Genomic DNA, 22,532 nt, shown 5'->3' with positions numbered 1-22,532 from the left:
TGGGGGAGACACATGCCTAAAACCTTGGGGTTCTGCTGCCAGTCAAATAAATGCTGGATTAGATAGGCTGGCCTTATCTTAGTCTGCCTCTGCATAAGGCAGCTTTGTATGTTCATGTGACTCAGTGTGAAGTAGGGGAGATCTTAAGGCACAGGAAAAAGTGCTTGGTCTTCTGAACCCCTCCTGCAGAGCATTTAAAAATAGGAGCCAAGTAACATTGTTTTTCCCTAGTGGGAAGAGTCGGTTTTGGAAGCTAATGGCCATCTTCCCATTTAGAATTGCCTGCCCTCACTAATTGGGTAGCCTAACAGGTGTGTCTGTGGAGGCTCCATTAATAACAGAGGGCTCTTAAACCCTTCTTCCTTTTATCCACCTTCCAATCAATTTTTCTATTTCCTGTCCTCCTGTCCATCCCCTCCCCTGCTCAACCTGTCGTTTTCCCACTTGCCTGTCTCTCTTCCTGTGTGACATGGCTTTTCCCTCTGCATCGCTCTTTCTCCCTCTCCCCCTCTGAGCATATGCAGCTCTTTGGCCCCCTCTCCCTGGAGTGCTTGTGGTTTTAAAGTGCTGATGCTAATCGGATTTGAGTTGACTTATTGTCAAAGTAGCTTTACGTGTTCCTTGGAGACTATTTTGGAGTTACGATCAAGATTTGGATCTTGGCTGTTGGCCCACAGGGGCCGCCTTGTTTGCTTCGGCAGCATCTTGAATACAAATGAAAAAAGGATCTCCCAATATTAACCAGCAGCTGCTAAGATTAATTTGACAGGAATCTCACATAGCCCATTGGGAATCGAACTGGCTGCAAGCAACCAGATATCATGTGGGGCTCCTTCACGTTTTCTGCACCAGGTTCAAGTTCTGGCGAGGTCTACCCTCGCGTGCAAACCCACCCCCACCCCACCGGAACCAGAGAGACAGCAAATACCTGGAATAGTGTGAGTAGCAGGCAGGCAGTCTGGAAACACAGACAAGGGATAGTAGCTTCCCTTGGTGATTGGTTGTAGCAGCCTTTTGAGCTGCATAGCAGGCAGTAGCGCTGGATTGGCTCACCTGATACTCGGGCGATTCTGCTCTGTGGTGTTGGCTTCCCAGGTCAGATGGGGTGTGTGTGTGTGTGTGTGTGTAGTCCTTCCCCTGACCAGGGAGGCCTGGTTGCACGGGGAAAGGTTCAAGTCTGCAGCACCTGACACTGGGAGTGGACGGCACTGGAAAAGTTGGGGTTCTTTCACCGTTTGCCACAGTCAGAGGGTTTGTTTTTCAAGCACATGGTGGTGGTTTTCAGTGTATGACCTCCACAGCTGTGGAATAAATCTCAGGTGGTTTTGGGCAACCTGGCAATTTCTTCTGAAAGCCATTGGAGGATTTGAATGAGGATTCTAGTGAGGTGTGTTTTTGTTTTTGGCTTGCATTACTGAGAAGTGGTTGGAGTGAGACCGGCAGAGTTTTTTCTGAGACCAGCCATGTCCTCTCAAGCTTGGTTCAGCATTAGCACAGACTTGCAGATCAGGGAGGCAGGCTTCCTGCAGAACTATTTGAAGTTAAACCGCCCCCCGCCCCCCCGACTCAAGTTTTGGGCAGTATAGAAATATGTTAAACAAATAAATAAAACAAGTTCTGCCTACCTCTCCCAGCTTCCTTTTCAGCAGAGTCCCTGAGGCCAAACTGTACATTACAACAGCAACTGGGGAGGCAATCTGGAGAGAGGGAGGCTTGAATCTTTTGCCCCTACTGCAGGCCCAATCCAGATGCCTCCCAGGTGTTGTTTCTCCTGGAAGGAAGCTTTCCTTGGTATCAATGCCAGCTTTCCCCTCCCCACAGGGCAAATTTCTGTGAGTGTGTGTGCACACCTCCCCCCTCCATGCCACACTGCTGATCCTGAGCCCTTGCCCCAATGGCTGCTATTTACCAATATGGTAAACATGGACATGTGGGATGGAATATAACGCTTTTGGTGAATTGTCAACCCTGCTGCCTAACAGATTCCTTGTCTGAGCTGAAGGAGGTAGTCTTGGATCTGGTGTTGAGGACACTTTGCTTTTGGTTCCAGTTCTTTCATGACTACTCATGGTGGAGGACTTCTGCCTGTGCGCAACAGAGTTGCACTTCCCCTTAAGGGCCAGATTTGCAGCTTGGGGTGCTGTTTGTTTATTATTAATTATTTATTTAGTACACTTATATAGCGCCCAGTCAAAATGACTCTGGGCAGTGCACAATAAAAATAAAACCCAGAAATCAATCCTTTAAATTTTGTTAATTAATTTTGTTAATTTTGCTGTTTTTAAATTTTTCTTTAGTGATTGTTTTTAAAACAGCACAAAACCATTAACAATTAAAACATTTTAAACAGTTTAAAAACTCTGGAAGACCAGGCTGCCTCTGAAAAACACTTGTTATCTTCAACTGATTCAGAATATAGGAGCCACGTTTTTACCTGGGACTTGCTGTTCTGAACGTGTCATCAGTGTCTAAAGATCTTTACTGGCTCCATTCATTTGGTTTAATGAATAACGCCTCATCAGTGTCTAAAGATCTTTACTGGCTCCATTCATTTGGTTTAAGAGCACAATCCAAAATGCTAGTGTTGACATGTAATGCCCTGAATTGTGTGCTGCTCCCATATGAACCTGCCTGTGTACTGATGTTCTGCTCCAGGATCGCCTGCAATTGGGGGAATGGGCCCTTTTTGGTGATGTTGTCGAGGTTGAGGGATTCTCTCCACAGGGACATTTGCTTGGCATCTAGTCTTCTTTCTTTTTGGCAGCAGCTTAAGTCTGTTTTGTTTCCATAAACATTTGGCAAGTTGTAGCAATGAGGTGCATCTTTTTCTGCTGTTTTTAAATCTGCCATCTAGATTATTCTGCTACTGTATTCATTTAGTTTAGTTTTCTTTATTTTTGTTGTGTATTTATATTAGCCACCTAAGAGACTGCACTGTAGAAAGGCAGGGTAGAAATATTCAAGTTTTTGAGTACCTGTCCCTACAGATTCATTGACCCTTCCTGAAAGGCATGAAAGGTATAATGACCAAAGAGAGGAGGGGATCATTATGTTAAACTTTTTCATAGATTGTCAGGCAAAAATGGTTTTCAGTTAATTTGGCAGATGGCAGGTTTTAAAAAAAATTGAAGTGAGATCCTTTGGGACAGGGAATTGCTTTTTCATTCCTCTGTTAGTGTGTAATCCGTTTGTGAACCTTTTGTTGAAAAGTGGCATATAAATATTCTAAATGATATCAGTGGTGTGCTGATCTGGTCTCTTGGAAAAGAATACTTTTACATCCAGTACTTCAGAGTAAGGGAGAAGCCCACACCTTGAAGCAGGCAATGACTTGCTCTGGGGTACCCCAGCCTTTAATGGTTATGTGGGAGGCTACCAGGAGCAGCCACCTAATGGCGCAGCAGGGAAATGACTTGACTATCAAGCCAGAGGTTGCCGGTTCAAATCTCCACTGGTATGTTTCCCAGACGATATAGGAAGATGCTGAAAGGCATCATCTCATACTGCACAGGAGATGGCAATGGTAAACCCCTCCTGTATTCTACCAAAGACAACCACAGGGCTCTGTGATTGCCAGGAGTCGACCCTGACTTGACTGCACACTTTACCTTTACTGGGGAGAAAGTGTATGTATGTAAAAATAAATGCATGTGTAAGGGGCCTCTTCCTCTTCAGTTGTTGTTCAAGTGCCATGTGCTTTAAAGGTGTCTTCCTTGCAAAATCTGGAATTCTCTCAAGGGAGGCCGTGTCTTAGCCAACCAAGACAATGACCAAATGGAAAACTGAAGCATGGCAACAGTACTTGTTTTCTTTTTCTTGGTAATTTATGAGATATTGATTTGACTCTCGAAGAAAGTCCTTCCCTACCAGGTTGCATTAGAGAGCAGTTATCAGCCTTCCACTATGTGGCCTGTGTGTACTACATGGATAGCCTCCCCCATGTTTTCAGCCTCTCCAGTAGTGTTTGACTCCCATCTGGGGGCAGTGGGAGTTGTTAAAATGAGGTTCTCAGTCTGAATTCTGCATCCAGTACCATATTCAGTACTTCCATGACACTGTAGTATCCACACAGCTCTGCCCGTACCCTTCAGAGCTTGGCCCACTTTGCATTCACTTCTATAGCAGGTAGGGAGTTAATGAGCCCCTATACTAAATCTTCTTGTTTTCTTTCTCTTTGTACTTTTACATCAGTATTTTCCAGGACGCCCTAAGGTCATGAACTACCTTCGCAACCTGGATTCGTGGCTGAGGCCAAAGATGAATGTTTCACAGAGTGAATGGGAGGAAGCTCTAAGAAATAAAAAAGAGGTACTCTGATTGAACACTCTTTTCTACCCAGAAGCATGTCTGTCTGTCTTCCGTTTTCTACTCCCTGTGGCTTTCACATTGTTCATCTTCAAGGAACCTTTTCCACACCAACTTGTATCCAAGGAATTACTCCCACTTTTCTGCCCCTCTGGTATGCACTCGGTGCAGTTGGGAGGATGCTGGGGCATGTTCTAGGATTCACCTTAATTCAAGCAAAAGTGGAGGTCTGTCCATTGTCCTCGCCATTGCTCTGCATAGATTGAGAGAGATGAACATACCCAGAGGCTTAGCCTGTGTGATATTTGCTGAGCAATGGCTATGGAGTTGAGGAAATACTTCAAATCTATTATTCGACTTTTTTAAAAGGTAGCACTTGTAAGGGCACTATATCAGAGGGTATATTGCTCTTCACAGATTAGTGTGTATACAAAACTTGCTAAATGACTGTCACTGGAGGCGTAATACTGTTCACTCTCATCTTTATCACATTTTTGGAGCTGTCCCAAGAACAAAATTTATTAGACAACCATTTTAATTCTCATAAAGGATATGACTGGCTTAGATATTCCCAGTGATCCAGAAATTATTCAGTTTAAAAGGGGTCATTAAGAAATTAGACATTCAATTAATATTACATTTATTAGCTGCAATATTATGCATAGCCTTTGGTAGGGGGGGGATCTGCTCTGCCTACTATTTCTGAATGCTTTAAAAAGGTTTGGAAATATAGCATTAATAGTTAAATGAGCTTATGGAGGGGCCTGGTCAACCTTCATAATGTGTTGGAATTGTAAAGAAAGGGATAATGTCCTCTCATGTTTGTTTATTTATTTTGCTCCTCCAAATGCATGCTGCTATACATTGCATGGGCAAAGATCAGGAGCAATAGGAAAGCTCATCTTCCATTGCTGATCTTCACACTGAGTCCCTGCTCAGTTCTGAGGATCGCTAGGGTTCCCAGGCACACAGTTTGAAAACTGCTGTTCTCATCTGTCAAATCTTTATCCCTTTCTATCTGTCCCTCTGCAATATTGTATATACCATAGGAGTTTTCTCCTACTCTGTCTTTCAGCTTCCAAGTGCCAGATTGCCAGAAACTCCAACCTGGGTAGGATGCCAAGGAAGCAAGCCTCAGTATCGAGGTTATCCGTGTAGCCTCTGGACTCTCTTCCATCTCCTGACAGTGCAGGAAGCTCTGCGCAGCCCTGTGTCTGCCTGTAAGTGACACATCCTTCTTTGGTATTCTGTGTTGAGTGTCCGCAGTCTTCGATCCCAGGTTCTTTTGGGCTACTGTTCCCATTGTGACTGGGGATGATGGAAGTTGCAAAACAGCATCTGGGGACCCATGGTTGAGAACTCCTGATCTGTATTGAAGATCTCATTTCCAACCAGTGTGTTTCAGATACTAGAGTATGGGGCTTGGAAATGGAGGTGCTGGACTCACATCCCGGGCCATTATCGGATTCTTTTGTACCAGTCACTGTTCTTGTATGATCTTTCACCATAACTAGACCAACGAATTCTCAAGTTGATTTTCTCCTTGATTAGTGCTCTTATTTATTTTCCTCTTCTTGCATGTTAATTTTTTTCACTGATCAATGCAATATCCACAAAAACTGTCAAAGACAGAAAATCCACTGTAGAAGAGAGAAAACAAATTGCTAGCTGCAGAATAAAAAGTAGAGATACAAAGTGAACATACATTTGAATAGAATTTATAATTAATAGCAAGTTTTTTGGTTCTGTTTCACTACAGAATATCTATTGGTCTCGCATTATTAGCCCTTCTGTTTTCTTTACATGAGGATTAGTTTCACGAGTAAAGAAGTACTGTCCTTCCCATTACTTATTTTGACAATGCACTCCTGCACTTGTCAGTGTTTTTCAATGTCCCTTATCCCATTCATTGTTCCACACTCTGTGCATATTCTCCACTGGCACCTTCCTTCCCTTTTTTCTACTTTCTTTTGAGGGGAGGGAGAGAGGAATTTCTGACCTTGAACCGCCCTGGTTACTTCAAAATGCCCCAGAAAGGTCTCAGGTTGTCCTTGAGTGTTTCCTTCCTTGTCTCTGGCACACAACGTGAAAGTTGCTGATGACTGCATGAGTGTAATGGCACACATTCAATTTTAACTTAAACAAAACTAGATGTGAATTAGAATGCCAGTGCAGGTTTAGGGTGGTGCTTTTAGATTTACATCCTTAAGCAATGGTAATCTGCTCGAGCGATAGCCTCAGCAGTAACGTATTTCACTTCTGTTCTATCCACCCAGCCATCTTGGTTTACGCACAAAGTGGCCAAAGAAGGGCATGATTTGCAGTGAATAGAAGTGCTGCTGTCTTCCTGCAACCCTTTTCCCCAGCCACATTTCCTCTTGCGATGGGAAGCATTTGTCCATAATCCCTGCAGGAGGACAGCCGTGGGCTAGGGAAGAATTAAGCACATCTTTCCTGCTGCAACTTGCATTTTCCCCGCACCACTATGTAGTTTGCAAAATGTTCTGTTTGGCCCAGAGTTTGCAGTGTGGACAGTACAGAAGTTACTTGCTTTTCTGCTGGAGTGAACTACCACTCTCTGAGAGTTTAGCTGTTAATGCTGAATCTATTGCTGTTATGTGAGGACTACAGAAGTATTTGTACTTTTGAGGAAGAGTCTGAAGTTGCCCTCAAGGGGTCATTCATTACTCTGATTTTAACAGGCCTGCCCATTCTGTTTGTCTGTTCTCTCCACAGCACCATCGGAAGTCCTTCCCACAATGAGAGGGTACGTGCGGTACTTCTTTGGCTGCCGGGAGTGCGCAGACCATTTTGAAGCCATGGTGGCAGAGTCCATGAATAAAGTGAGGGACAAAGATGGGGCTATTCTCTGGCTTTGGTCAAGGCACAATCGTGTTAATCTTCGCTTGGCAGGTAAGGTTTGTACTGCTGGTGGGGTGTGCTTTGGGTGCAGCTTGCTCAAGGTGATGTGTAGGACTACTGGCCATTGGTAGTTATTGGCTAACAGTGGTCTCTTTGTTCAAGTCAGTCTTGAGTGCCCACCGAGAAGGAGGGAGGATGTGGCCTTATGAAAATGTAGGCCTGGTTTACAGGGGCAGATATGGGGGGGGGGTTTGCAAGGGTGCAGTTGCACCTTCTGTGAATTTGTGTTGAGTCTCATTGAGATCGGCAGTAGCACACAGTTTAAAAGAAAAAAGAAAAAGGGTTAACTTCCTTTTGCTACTAGTCCTGCCATCTCCCAGCCTCATTGGTTCTCCTGGAGTCTTGTGTTCCTCCCCCACCCGGCACTTGAATGTACTGTAATTGCAGAACTGAGGAAGCTGGCTGTTGGGCTTGTTGTCTCCCTCAAAGAAGGAATATTTTTTAAACCACCCCTAGTTTTTTTGTTTGTGTGTGATTTGTTCCCCTTGCTTAAACCACCTTTTCTCTCTCTCCTCCCACACAATCCCATGAACCGTGTGTGTTGTACATGTGAGAGAAGTGCCACCCCATGTGTATGTTTGAAAGTGAATTTAAAACAAACCATTTTCAAAGTATGCCAAAACAGTTCTAGTACAAACTTGTAAGAAAAACTCTCCCCATCCCAACAGTATGCCTTCTTGTGAGAAAAGTAGTCAGTGCAAAAGTATTAAAAGCTTTTAAAAGAATAAGAGCAAAGAAAAAATACTTTGACAAAAGGGATCTGTTTTTGTTCCTGAAGATACTAAACTGCTTATAGCTCTAATCTGGTCTCTGTGTGGGGTCCCACCCACCCCCCGCCACCGCTGCCCTTATTAAAAATATTTATATGCTGCTTTTTTAGCAACAGAATTCTCAAAATGGCTTAAATAGCCAAATATGAGAAAATGATTCTTTCTCAACATGTTTCCCCTTATAATCATTACTGTTTTATTTTGCTTTGTGCTTGTAACAGTAGTTCATATATAAATAGTGTCACATATTGTCTTTTTAATGAGCTTGTAATGGACTAAAATACCCAACTTCTTGAAAGTAGCTTCACAAATTGCATTAAGTATTTCCCCTCCCCCACCAAAAGTCTATTTTTATGCACTTGCTTCAGAATAAGGCTTTGCAGATCAGATCACAAGAAAGTCATTTTAAAAACTCCCTTGCCCGTGAAATGATTGGTTTTCTTTAAATCCTAAGAAATTGGAGTAACTCTATATATGACATTTTGCTGTCCTGTTTGAAATCAAGTTGGTGGCTGTTCTTTCTGTAATGTATAGACACACACTGTACACTGTGTATACACTGTGGTTTAGACATACACTGTAGTTGCATATGGTTTTTGCTTAAATGTAGTTCATAGAAGAGATCAAACTGGACTGCTTGCTGCTGTGACAGGTGTAAAAATGCTATTTGAACTTGTTTCTGAGTTTACATGCTTAGGATTGGAGTGCATGTGGCTAAAAGTCAATATATACATATATTTTATTATGACACACATCCTGTTCTTCCTCCAAAGAGTTCAGCATAGTGTAAATGTTCTTCTTCCCCACTTTTATCCTCACAACAATCCTGTGAGGCAGGTTTGGAGGAGAGAGCTAAAGTCCCACAGTGAGTTTCATGAGTGAATGGGGAACACAAGTCCCCCAATCCTAGTCTTGACACTCTAATCACTACACCATACTGGTTCTCAACTGTATGTGTATTGATTGCAGGAGAAATCTGATGCAAGAGAAAAAGGAGATTTGTTTTTAGCGGTCAAGCAAACTAGTGTGAAGAAGAGTGTTGGATACCTTTTAAGAGTGCATGAAAGGGTTTAATAATCAAAACGTGGGGAGGCTGTTGCCCCAAGCCCTGGATCTTTTCATTACCTAGCAACACTTCTGTAAGGGAGAGAGGAAGAGGGGAGAATGACAGGATTGTCCATATAAAATCTGGTATCAGCAGGTATGTCCAGAATTTCTTCTAAAAATGCAAATAAATAAATAAATATTTCCCTAAGTGTATTTTCGAGTAAAAAGCAGTGAATTCAGCTAATTTAAGTGGCAGGTCAAGGGGTGGTGGAGAAAAGGAATGAGAGAAAGGGCAGAGAGGAGGAGGAGGAAGATGGAAGGTAGTACAAGAAGGGCACAAGGCAACAGAAGGTGGTGCTAGGCTATGTGTGTCTCCACAGAAGTGCATTGGAATCCCCACCAGATTTGCGTTTCGCACTCCCTGACTAGTGCATTTGCAAGAGAAATACAGTCCGAGCCTTTCCCTTGAGGCAGAGAAAAGAGCTCCCAGCCAGGCTGGAACGCGGTGCTGACTGGGGAGAAGCAGGGTTGAGCGCCCTGTCCCAATACTGGCCATACCCCCTGCAAAAGACGTGGCCACTACCCCCTGTTGGTGCAAGAGACGGGGCCACTACCCAGCAGATGGTACATTTGGATCCTCTCCTGATCCTCCACAGTCAGTGCGATCCAGTGCTGATTGGTGGGAAGTTTTTATCTACCTTGCTGGGAGCAAGGCAGGGAGAGGAGGTGCCAACCAGCCATCACTGGAGCGAAACACTGGCTGGGCAGGAGAGAGGTGCACCCGCTGGGTAGAGGAAGGGGCAAGGCAGTGCCCCGGGGGAGGGACTAGGGGACACCTTGGTGCCCCCCCATAACTCCTGTGGCCCAGGGACTGTTATCACCCCTTTGCTCCATCTGTCTCTACACTGCTGCTGGAAGGCATTGCAATTTGGTTGGATGAACCTATCTTCTTCTGTGTTAGAGTTGAATGTTCACTTTCTTACATTGCTTTAATTCCTCCCTTTTTATAGGTGGAGTCAGGCAGTTAAGAGTTAACCCCTGCCATACACAAAAGCTCAGTTGTGAGGCAAGCAGAGGGGGCCAACTGCAGGCCTTTAATGTCAAAGGAACAAGCAGCTGGTGGTGTTGAGACAGAGATGTAGCTACTAAATCTTATCCATCTTTACCGCAGGGGGCTTCTAAAGGCCGACACGTGCCCTGGGAGGACCCTTCTCCTGAGACAGCTCTCCAAATGCTCAGTTTCTTGTACACAGATGCAATCCCTTCTTCCTCAGGCCTGTTGCCTTTGACACAGGGAGGAGTAGATGACTCTTGTGTTGACAGATGATTGTGGGAGGTGGGAAGGGGTGCCTTGGCCTAGCCAAGGAATCAAAGGGACTATTTCCTCTTTGTCTCCTTCAGTAGGGGGGGGTCCCCCAGGGAGATAAAAGGCGTATATTTCAACACCACTTGAAGCATGTTTATTTTGCATGATTTCTCCTCCACAACTCATTTGTTCCCTCAAACATAGGGTGGGTAGCAATTTTGTAATCTGCTAAATCCTTTCCAGAATATCATTTGAACATCTCGCAAGAGTTGTATAGTCCAGTTTCCTAAATGTTGAGACTGTCAAGGATTGCAAGGGAATGTTGACAACCTCTTCTACATCTGTCTGAAAACGGGGAAATAAACCAATGAATGTGGTAGTCAGCAAATAAACATTCACTGCTACTCTACCACCATAATTTTCAGATATTTGCTAGATGCATGCAGGACTGTCAACATGCCTTTGTAACTGTCAACAGTTTCCACACTGGATCATAACACAGACCTGCATACATAAATACATATAAAACATACAACCTCCACACTTCTTAGCTAAGCTTTCCACTTGATTCAGAAAATAGAGGGAACTGGCTAGCAAGGCTGCCCAGAGGATTTATGGTGCCTGTGGCACATGTGAAGTTGGGGCCCCTCTAAAAGGACTCATGCCTTTGTGTACAAAGTCAGAGGACCATGAGAATTATTGCATGGATGGTCTACATATAGGCCCTCCTTGCGTATTTGTTCAGAGAACAAAAGGATTTTCCCTGCTCATTCCCATGGCAAGGATGGATAGACAGAGTTTACTTCAATTTCAGATTACTAAAGCTTTGTAATAAATATTTTCGCTTACATGATTGGTTTAGACCACCTTACCACTGGGGTGCAGACTGTGCACATTAGGGTGACCACTTACACACATTGCCCAAAAGAGAACATTCATCATCAAAGGAGGGCAAAAGAGGACACCAATTTACCATAAAATTTGCTGGCGTTGCACAGAGGACAACCGTTCAATTGGAGGGTTGTCCTTCCTAAAATAGGGTTCATGACCACCTTAATCCACATTAATGCTTTAAGCAATCACTTTAGCCTCAAAAGAGTGTCTGGTTTTGACTCACCAGGTCTGCTCTATGCACCAGGTGGGCCTAGGTGGTTGCCTAGGACATCAGATCTTGGGGTGGCACCCCGCTGCTCCCACCCCCACAGTGAATAGCTGCAGTGGCTCCCAGTGGTGGCAGAGATGGGGGGACATTGAGAAAACAAATGATACCTTTAAGAACTCGTGGAACGTACTGCTGCTGCCCTGTCCTTGCACAGCTGCACAGTTCCACACAGAGACTCGCCCACCCCGACGGCTCAGCTGGCCGATATGCATGCGCAGGGGACTGACCCCTTACATGGCTGCCATGTATGTGCATCAGCCACTTGAGTAGGAAGGTGGGGTGTGTAACGGAGCCACACCTTACAAGCAAGGCAGTGGGTCCAGTGGGCTGGATGGCAGCAGTGGGACACATTACTCAATTTCAAAAGTATAATCTGCTTCCTCATTGCCCACCCGCTATATTCTGAATGGTATGGAATATAATCTTGATAGAATGTGGAGGATGCCCAAGTCAGAATTCGTTAACAGTGCCAAAAACCGTAGGGTGTTCCCCACCCCCATGTTTTGCACACACATCTATCAGTCAATCATCTTCATTACAGTCATAGACCAGCATAAAATGCAGAAGGTGATTACACAGTACAAAGTAGAATGCATGATAGGTTAAAAGGCCTAAGGAAACATTAAAAAGCTTTTAAACATATAAAAGGGCATAAAATAATAGAAAAAGGCATACAAGACATAAAGATATATAAGGCACAAAAAGGGATCAAAGGCACAAAAAGGCGTAACTGCATAAAAGCTTAAGTGATAAATACAGTGAGACTATATATAAAGAGCGCAAAGCTATAGTGTAAAAAAGTGGGAGGAACATACACTTTCAGATGGTGCGCTGTGTTAGATCAACACATTATAGCATGCAAGAGCCAGCAGGAGGCGAGACTAGGGCTGCTTGGACCCATCGATTGCCAGTGTCTGGATTTTGGACACTGCCACAAAGAACCTGGCAATGCTGTAGGTAATAGCAGGCTTAGAATCAGAAAGCAGCATAGAGACATAGATATGGCTCAAATGTCCTGGGTACTTGCATTGCAATGGGTGGATAAAGGAAGAGTGAATATCTCAGTAATACAAACAGTGAAGTGAGACATGCTCAGTTGGTTTCAATCTGGCTAGAGCCACAGGGGCATTGTCGCTCTGCGAGTGGGATCTTTCTAAAATGGCCTTCTAGCACAGCTGAAGGGAAAGCATGGCAATGTGCCAAGGTGAATGCCTTCCTATGTTTGGGACATCCAGTTGAGTAAGATATGATGCAGGGGAGGATAGATGTGTAAGACTTTCATTGATGAAAAAATTCAGGACCCTACTTAAATTGGTTTGGTGCTCTATATCCATTACAGTTTGATAGAAGTCTTACTGTTTGATAGAAGCTTTGTCCTGATTATAGCCCATATTAAGTAGAATCAAAGGGGAAAGAGCCAAGGCTCAATTGACCGTTGCCATTTAGATTGGTAATAGTCACATAAGGTTAAGGGAGCAAGACCAATGGGGCGAAAAAATAGTCTGAGCCAATGGCTGAAAATGGCTACCCACACCCCGGCCTCGACTTTGATCAGGCCTCTCTCCAAGCGCAGAGTGGTGTTAGAGACACAACTTGGAACTTGAAGGACTGCCTGCAGGAATTTAGATTGCACGTATTCTAGTGTGGCAAAACTGTAGAAGGGACCGCACACTATGTATTGCTACACACACCCCTTTCCCCAATCATTAGCTCTCATGGCTGTGGACAGTGTTTTAATTTTTTTCATCTGTGTGCGGAACAAATTTTGTTGTGGGCGGCAGTATCAAGGCAGTGTGTGCTCACATGCATTCAGAGTGGGGCCTTCCTGATTCAACCTGAGTGGGATCTAAAATTAACTAAGCAGACATTAAAAAAAAAGTGTGAGCATGCACGCGTGCTCATGTCTTAGAGGGAACCCTGAATGCGGACAAGGATTAAATGGGTGTGGATAAGGCTTAACAGGTATGCCTCAAGCAATCTCTTCAGACAGAAAATCAATTCAGAAAATTTTTGACAGTCTGAGATGAAAAGACTGGTGGCTGTGGGCCACCTCCAGCCTCAGAGGCACGATGCGTCTCAATATCAGTTACAGGGGAGCAACAGCAGGAAAGTGGGCATGCCCTCTCCTCTTTCCTGTGGGCTCCCCGTAGACATCTGGTGGGCCACTGTATGAAACAGGATGCTGGACTAGACAGGCCTTGGGCCTGATCTAGCAGGGCTGTTCTGATGTTCTTATGATTCTGGTAATGATTCAGATCAATCCCCCCAACTCACATTATTATAATATTTATTTTATTATGGTTGGGTCGGGGTCTACATTCTGAAGTTCAGTGTCACCTTCTACTCTAATAAACCATTCCCTTTTTTTAAAAAAGGATAGCTTTGAACAAAATGTTGTTGAACAATATGGCAGGGACCCCTTGTGAACTGAGGTAGGGGCCCCTTGCTTTGTGGGGGCTTGGGGCAGATTGCCCCACTCTCTGGGCAGCCCTGCTGGCCAGGAGGTAGACTCCTTATCCCCTCCTTAGTCTGCTTGTATGCTTTTGGCAATGTTTTAATCTGTGCTAGAGATCATGATGCTGACAGAGCATAACTGAATATACCACAAAGGCAATCTGCCTCCATTTATCTTATTCCCTCTTGGGAACGGACAGAGGGAGTGTCTCTGTCGGTCCCTTTTGGATTTCTCAGCAGCTTTTGATACCATTGACCCTGTCCTTCTCGAGTATATGAGGGGGTGGGGGGGCAGCATTGCTTTGCTGTGGGACACTGCGCATGTAAGTGGCTTCCCATGTTATAGACCTTGTGCTGGGTTAGGGCAATGCTCTGCAGGAAAACTTTCAGCATAGGATAGGCTAACTGCATTTTAAAGTAATGCCTAGAGCAGCAGTAGGCAACCTTGGCTCTCCAGCTGTTGAACTACAACTCCCATCCTCTCCAGCCACAGTTTATTGTGTCTGGGGGTAATGGGAGTTATAGTTCCATAGCTGAGAAGCCAAGGTTGCCTACTCCTGCCCTAGAGATTTACAGTTAAGATATTGACCCCAGTATTCCCTCTAACAGGGATTCCCAGATGTTGACTACAACTCCCAGAATCCCCAGCTGCAATGGCTTTGGTTTGGGGATTATGGGAGTTGTAGTCAACAGCATCTGGGAATCCCTGTTAGAGGGAACACTGATTGACAAAAGGGAGAAAACAGAAGATGGAAAGAGAGATGAAGGCAGGGATAAACAGCAGAAGGAAATGTGATTATTTCAGTTATATCTACTTAAACTTAGTTACGCTAGGGAATGGGAAATATGGTGTTATGTCAAATGCTTCACAGAAAAGGTGGGCTTTAAGAGTTTGAAAGAAGTGATGCACCATGCAGCTGTTTTGATAATAATACATAGCAAAATGAAAACTGAGAGTAGTACAGACTAAGGTTACAAGACAAATGTTCATCTTGAGGAATACAAAGGCTTAAATTTCCTTCTTTCAAGTTTTGTCTTCACTTTTGAAAAATGATTAACACTTTTATTTGGAATTTTTAAAAAGACATTAAGTGTCAGAAAATATAAACGTGAAGTACACAGACAGGTAAATCAAGCGTTTGCAGCACAACCCAATATTTTCTCAGTACATCTGAGTTTTACAGAATACTGCAGTAAAGCTATCCTTTGAACTTCATGACGATGATATCTTGAACATCATTTTCAATTTTTCTTTTTCAGATTCCTCAAGTACTGATCCCAGATTTCCCAAGATCCAGTGGCCTCCCCAAGACTTGTGTTTGCGGTGCCAGATGACCGTCAATGGAAAGCGCATGTGGAATAGAGAGGCCGTCTTGAAGTTCTTCAAGTTTCATTTCTCACGGGCCAACATTTACTTGGATTTCTTGGATCGTCTGGTCCGAAATGTTCGCAATGTTGCGGAGAGAGACTATGAAACTGAGGGGAAGCTGGAGGGAGGGGGAGGAGGAGAGAATGTCAGAGAAGCTGAAGAAGAGTTTGAGAAAGACAAGCAGAGAACAGAGAAGCAAGAGGATGCAAGAGTGGAGAAATCTGGTTTGGACAGATCAGGTTCTCCAGAGCTGCACAGGCCAAGTATTATCAAGATGAACACAAAGACAAAAGAGCTGGAGGAAGATATTGTTGATCTAGATACCTTCAGTGAACAGCACTACAGGAGCAAAGCCTTAAAAGCCGCAGCGGAGGCCAACGTTAGGCCTCGGCGCAGTAAGAGGGACACTGGGCTGGTGCTAATGGAAGACGAGGGGCTCCAATCGTTTGATTATGACGCTTTCTGGGACCACCGGAGGCATAAGGGAATAGGAGCCCAGCAGCTCATTGGTGCGGTGGAAGAAGAGGGATCTGAAAAAGAATATAGGCTCACCTTGAGGAAGAGCCAGTGGTTCCGCATACTGGGAGTGGGTTTTTCCCGGTTGGATGTCAGCTTGTGTATTGCCTTGTACTTCCTCTCCTCCTTGTGTCTGTTGGGCATGTATACCTTCTTCCGCATGCGTTTAAGGTATCGCAAGGGCCGTCCAGGTTACCCATTGGCCTGAAAGAGAAGCTGGGATTTAAGGGACTGGGGATGTTTTGCCTGCTATGGTGGGTTCTCACCAACAAATCATACAACAAATCATGACTGTAGATTCACAAATGCAAAAATACACAGGCATCATGTCATTTATGAAAGGGGTGCGTCCTTGAATTGTTCACCAGCTGTCCTTGTGAACAACATGGAAGCAAAGGAGAGAGGATTGGACACACACCTCAGTGTGTAAAGAGAAACATGGTGAATAAGACAGGCCTATGTCTTTCACAGCATATCCGTATTTTGCATCAGTGTATCTGAACCAGAGTACTGATTCTTGAATGAGAAGCTGGCTTTACTGTTGAAAGGGGAATGGGTTTATATTTCAGGCCACATGATGACAGTTCTTCTTGATTTTTCTGGGGAACTAGAGATAAGGAGAGAGCTAACTGGAAGTATTCTGATCCCAGTATTCAAATGTAGCATAATCCTCCTGAGAATCAGTGTTACATCGTTCTCATGGACACTTTACTATGGCCAGTTGGGAACAGAAGCAAAATGACTGCTTTGAAACATTGATCACAGAGAGAACTCTGTTTTGCAGTTTTTAAAAGCTGCTTTCTAGATTAAAGAACCCCCCTGCAGTGTAGGACTATGTGGACATGAGAATGAATGTTGGTGCCAATTTTACCTTGAGGTATCTCTGAGCCCTTTTCTATCCTGAAGAACCTTTTAATCCTGGCTTGACTAACCCCAGTTTCTTGAATCTCTAGATATAGAAGCCCAATCTAAAGTGGTCAGTGGGGAGAAGCCTTGATCTGTTTACTAAACTGGACTCAAAAGCTTCTGAGCCATTGTGAAATGACCTTCAATAAAGCCAGTGTGTGTGATGCTGTGTTTGCAGCTGATGTTGGAGAAACAAACAAAACTAGAATATTTCCCCCGTCGAGTAATTTACTAATTTTGGTATGAAGTATAGGTGACCAGTGTGCAGCATGTCGCCAATTCTTCAATGTGCAGAGTTCACATTGGTGTTATCCTTTATGCAGGAATTCCTGTGGGCCTGGCTGTAGTATAATCAGGCTTACACTGCTTGCCGGCCTTTCCCAGGCTGCACTTCTTCTTGCTTCCTGAATCAGTAGACTAAGCACAAAGCAGCCCAAGGCATGGGTGAGGTGGGGGAGGAATATATCTGTGGCTCACCACTGGTGTGAAGACTGCCAAGAATGGCAAAAACATGGATGCTCTTTCTAGTAGGACCACAGAATTTGTAGACCATCAAGGGTCCAAAACTCCTCTAAGCATAAGAACCACATAACAGGCCAGCTTCCTTCAGTGCTACCACCTTTCTTGCAGTTCCTAATAGTCATTTTTCCCTCTCACCAAGCACTGCTCTCCTCACAGTCCCACTTTTCCCCTCTTCCCAAGCATTTTTCAGCTAGCCAACCTGCCCACTGCTCCTTTTATTTCACCCTACCTTTCTAGCCTAGCTCACAGTCCTCCATATGTTGCTGGCTATTTGTACCATAATCTCCCAGTCTCTTATAATTCCATCATGTCAGTGGAAGAGAAGAACAAACTTTGTTCCTAGAATTGCCAGAAAGAAAGAACACATGGTCATCTGGTCCTGAGACACATGTTGATAATCTCTGGTCTCTGAGAGTGATCTGAGTGTGAGTGTGTGCGCACTTGTGTTGAACCAGAAAAAGTGTGTGTGCGCACCTGTCATGGATGGTACCACAGGACTCCTTAAAAACTTCTCAGCCACTTCTTCCCTTCCAAGAGTTGTTGAGCCACCTCTGGGGAGGGGCAAGATCTCCATTTAAATAATGGAATAGCATTGTCATAAGCTGGCTTTCAAATAAAGAGATGGCAAATTCATAACAAAGAACTAGCTACTAGCAGTAAGAAATTACTCATGTTCGTAATTGAGAAATGTGAAAATGGGGTGATAATGTATAAGTTGCATTCCTCAAAGCATCGCAGTTCCCCACCTCTTGTGTATATGCATGTGTACACACACACACTGTATTTTTGTGTCTTTTGCTTTCATTTGCAAGTTAAGGTGCTCATTTTTACACAAGTGCCTTGTATTCCTCCTTCCTCTTCCTCATAACTGCCCAGTTGAGCTGGTGTATCGTAATGGCTAAAACTGGGTGGTGAGCAGGGAGTCCATGGTCCAAATCTCCCCTCTGTCAAGAACTCACTAGATTCTCTTAAGCAGGCCATATTCTCTCTGACTCAATCCCCCATCTGCAACATGGGGCTAAAAATACTGGACTCTCTAACAAAGCTGTAGTAAGAATTACTCAGATAATGTATGTGAAATGCTTTGAACACTTGAAATATCTCTATAAATGTGTATTGTTGATACTCAGCTCCATATTTTCCAGTTATATCTGGACACTCATTGCTGTGGGAGCTCACTCCCATAACTTGTGAGTTTGTAGTCTTGGCTTCTTCTCCACTCTCCCCCACCCCCCCGGGATGATTCCTGTCCTGATTACAGAGACAATATTAGCAGACTGTTCAACCTTATTCTGTCCAGCCGTGACTTCTGGGTCTGTTTTGAAAACGGATGGGGACTATCCTGACATCTTGAGTTGACAAGTCCTCACTACCTTGTCCCTGTTTATTTCCCAGCTCATCAGAGGTTTCCCATGGTTTGGCTGCCATATTGTTTAGACCAAGGATGGCCAAGTTCAGTTTTCCCAGAGGCCTTTTGTTTTCTCCAGACATTAGTCTGTGGGGCTGGAACAAGCTAACTCCTCCTGGGTTATCTGGGTCTATAAACAAACCTGGCCTCTCTTAACAAAAAGGTATAGAGTAACTGAGGTCTGATTTGGGGTGGGGCAAAGAACTAATATATTCCCTGAAAGCTACCCTTGAGAGACAGACTGGCTTTTTCAGTGGTTCCTATTCATGTGTAATGTTCAGCACATGTACAGTTTCTGTGTGTACCCTGCATTTGAGGGAGCCTGTACCTAGGTTCACTTTTTAAATGAATGCAGGTAAGTCATTCACACACAAAAATTACATGTATACAGACCGCTGTATGCATGTACAATTTAATGTCTGGATTAGAGCTTTTGTCTTTCTAGAATGTGCCTGAGATAGCAATAGAACTTTTAAAAGAGGGATGGGGGGCAGCAAGGGGCAAGGTCAAACTGCTCTGTAGGATAGGGACCTTCTAATTAACTACATGTGCTAAGTACCTGCACTCCGTTAACATGAAATAATGCTAGTAATTAGACCTTCAGCAGGTAACATACAAAGCAGGCCATCCTGCTGTATGAAGAGCCATTCTTGTGTGTTTTGAAACACAGCCTCATTAATGTAGGCTGCTCTTAACCTCTCTTAGCTAGCTTATAAATACTAAAGGCGAAGATTCTGTTTTCTTCAAACATTCTTATCAGTGCCGAGACTTTAAAAAGAGCCAGAGGTTTTCTTTCAGATGGTATGTGCCCAGACATTCTTGTAAAACTTTGCTAGTCTGGCTGTGCTTCTATATCTACAGCAGTGGTGAGCCTTTAGTGCTAACCTAATGCGAACTGGTACATTTAAACGACTGTTTTCAAAAACTATCAGCCTTTCTTTGATATCACCAGTGGAAAGGTGCACAGCATTAATGGTAGGTGCCTTTTAGCCAGATGTTGCAGTAATTAAGACAGGGTCCATCTTCTATGTTCTTGTGGATCATTCTTTTTTCCAGGCGGTTAGGAGCTGGAAATGTGTTTTGCCACAAAACTGACTTGCTCACAGTTGCATGAGCTCTATAATAAAGTTGGCAACATGCAGCATTAATTTGGGTTTCACAATTATGGAGGACACGTGCTCGGGTACAATTAATTGGATACAAAATCTGAAAAGAGATCATATTAAATGGGGACCTTTGTTTCCATCCCTTACTACCTGGAAAAATTTCATATTTTTCCTTTAAACCGTGAATTGCACAGGTTTAAAACCTGGTTAAGGCCACCAAAGGTCAAATAATGCTGTTTCAAGTGCCAGATCCTGAAGGATAGTGGTTGGCCACCCTTCAGTGAAGATGTTGATGCCTTTTTGATGTAAGTAATAGGTTAAAAATAGAAAACGTCTTCATGAAGTCAGGCCTATGTTCTCTAATGTCTGCCTGTGAGGCCATCCCCCTCCAGAAGTTTCTCCACCACTCTTCATTAGCACTATGTTACATGAGAGGAACTTCCTATCCACTAGAAAATTTCTTCACCACTAGTGGGTGAGACCTGTTGGTAGTCTCTTCCTGAAGTGGCTGTGCCACCCCCTATTTCAAAATGTGGTGTGGGGAGAAAGCACCATCACAAATCCCATTTGTATGTGGGTCATAATCTGAATTTGCAGTGTGTAGGAGGGATAACGTGCCAATACAGTAGGTTACCTGATACCCTCATAGCTTTGTGTGGTTTCCAGAACCCCTCTGTTTATAGAAGTCTGTCTCAAGGCCACTCTGGAAAGAGAATATCTAGATTGCTTTACATCTTATTAATGTGTTTTGCTACTTATTTTGTGCCCCCTTCTCTATTGGGGCTTGGAGATCTTTTTTAAAAAATGGGGCAGCAAAGGAACTACTTCTTTATGGAAGAAAAGGAAGGGAGACTTGTTTTGATGTGCTTGCATTTTAAAAGATCTGGATGGGTTTGACACACTGCCTTTTTTCTGTGATCTTCCACCACAGCTGCTGAACAGGAATGATCCAAGGAACTTCTGATCTCATGATATTTCTATGTCTGTTTCTGTACAGGTGGAATAAATTTATTTTTGCTAATATTTATGTGGGTCTGACCAGAGTATGATGTATGTCTGCAAGTTTCTAAAAGTATAATGCACTGCAGAGGCTGTTGGAGAGAATGTGAGATTTTCAGTCTATGAAGCAGCCTGGAACTTAAGCAGAAGATGATCCCTCCATTATTCCCAAGAACTCTCCTCAGATGAAGGAAACGTTTATTCATTTCATTTCTAACTCAGCCTTCTTAGCTAGCACTAGGTGTTCTCAATGCAAAAATATTAAAAATCTGCACCTAAGTAATTCTGTACCAAGAAGAGCTGAGTTCTACAACCAGTATAAAATGAGCAAATTTCTATCAATTGTTATACACTGATTAGCAATTTAGATTATTATACTGATTAGCAATTTATGTGATCTGTTCTGGTTTTGCTAGTCAAAGGGGAGGAGCAAGGAGCTTGGCAGGGCACTGAAGCCATTTCCCTTGGCAATCTTGAGGCCAAACTCAACATGATAAAAGCGGTCATGTGTATTTGAATGTATGTCCAGTTTATGAATAAAGCATATGATTGAGGTGAGGATTTTATTTCCCTACCCAAACAGAGCACAGAGGTGAGGGGAGTTGAACCCTGACCTCTGCATGTTCAAGCACTTCCCTCCCCAGCCCAGCTCATTTGTCAGCGCAGAGCTGCTAGAAAAGTGCTACAGGTTACGGGGGAGAGCTGAGCGTCATTCATTTCATTCATTGGCGTGTGTGTGTGTTGGGGGGGGGGCATTAGACCCCACAGAAACATACCTTGCCTATTTTATGTGTGAACAAGTAGACGCATGCATAAGTAAATGGGCCTGCCAGTCATGGCTAGTTTGGCCTTTATTCAGCCTCTCCCCGGCTTCCGAACTCTTACAAGGCAGTACCAACACCAGCTTGGGGGGGTGTTTACACTGTTTGCTGCTCACAACTATTGCTATTGGCTTCCTTGGTAGAAATCGAGCAGCTGTGCTGGTGGACTCAATTCCCACCCGCCTCATGATTCATGCCCTTGCTCTAGCATTACAAAGGTTTGTGGGAAGCTTACCTGCTTGGCCATGCTGACAGCCCCCATTCTTTTTTTCTTTTTCACCAAGGTCTCAAGGGTCATCCATGGGCCGTCTGCCAATGTCCAATCTCGTCAGCCCCTTGCGCTGACCCTGTTTTCATTAACCTTAATGGGGATGTGTCAAATAAAATCTCAGTTCTCACCAATAAATGGTTGCAAGTCACCTGGTTCATTGGTTTTTTGTTTGTTTTGCTTAACTCTGCTCATATGCAGCTGAAATTTAAGGCTTGAAATGTCTGTTTGATCATGCCCCACAAACAGGCAGCTCCGCTATCCCATCATCCTGGCTCTCTTTCTTTGGGGCCTGTTCATTCTGAGTATGGAGAATGATGTTTCGTGCAGTAATCTGACCCAAAACAACTGATTTTGACAATCCATAAGGTACAAGTGGTATATAGTACCACTGTGTAAGAGCACAACAAAAAGCACATTGGAAAAAAATATTTGTGCACGTACCTAAAGAGAAGATGTGATGGGAAGCTTGGATAGATGTAGTGAGATGAGAAAGGTTGTTCAGTGAGAAATCTGTGTTTCTCAGGACCATTTCAATGTTAGAGAAGCTACACCTGAGTTTCTGCCTTTCATTCAGCTGTTACAGAGCTCCAGGCATGAGAGAACAAAGTAAGGATTCAACTATAAAAATAATCACTGATGAGAATGTTA

The 22,532-nt window shown here is 43.8% G+C and overlaps 1 protein-coding gene across 1 annotated transcript in view; it reads left to right on the top strand.

The window, feature by feature from the left end:
* Nucleotides 1-22,032, top strand: part of QSOX1 (quiescin sulfhydryl oxidase 1) — a 101,418-nt gene extending 79,386 nt beyond the window's left edge. The window contains exons 9-12 of the mRNA XM_053246921.1: nucleotides 4,192-4,308; nucleotides 5,381-5,525; nucleotides 7,042-7,218; nucleotides 15,227-22,032. Of these exons, the coding sequence (XP_053102896.1) occupies nucleotides 4,192-4,308; nucleotides 5,381-5,525; nucleotides 7,042-7,218; nucleotides 15,227-16,059 (1,272 nt within the window). The 3' untranslated portion in view covers nucleotides 16,060-22,032. The remainder of the gene's footprint in view (nucleotides 1-4,191; nucleotides 4,309-5,380; nucleotides 5,526-7,041; nucleotides 7,219-15,226) is intronic.
* The last annotated feature ends 500 nt before the right edge of the window (nucleotides 22,033-22,532 follow it).

This window comes from Hemicordylus capensis, chromosome 4, assembly GCF_027244095.1.
Source record: "Hemicordylus capensis ecotype Gifberg chromosome 4, rHemCap1.1.pri, whole genome shotgun sequence".
Taxonomy (NCBI): Eukaryota; Metazoa; Chordata; class Lepidosauria; order Squamata; family Cordylidae; genus Hemicordylus; species Hemicordylus capensis.
Note: the sequence above shows the minus strand (reverse complement) of the source record. Positions and strands in the feature narration are given on the sequence as shown.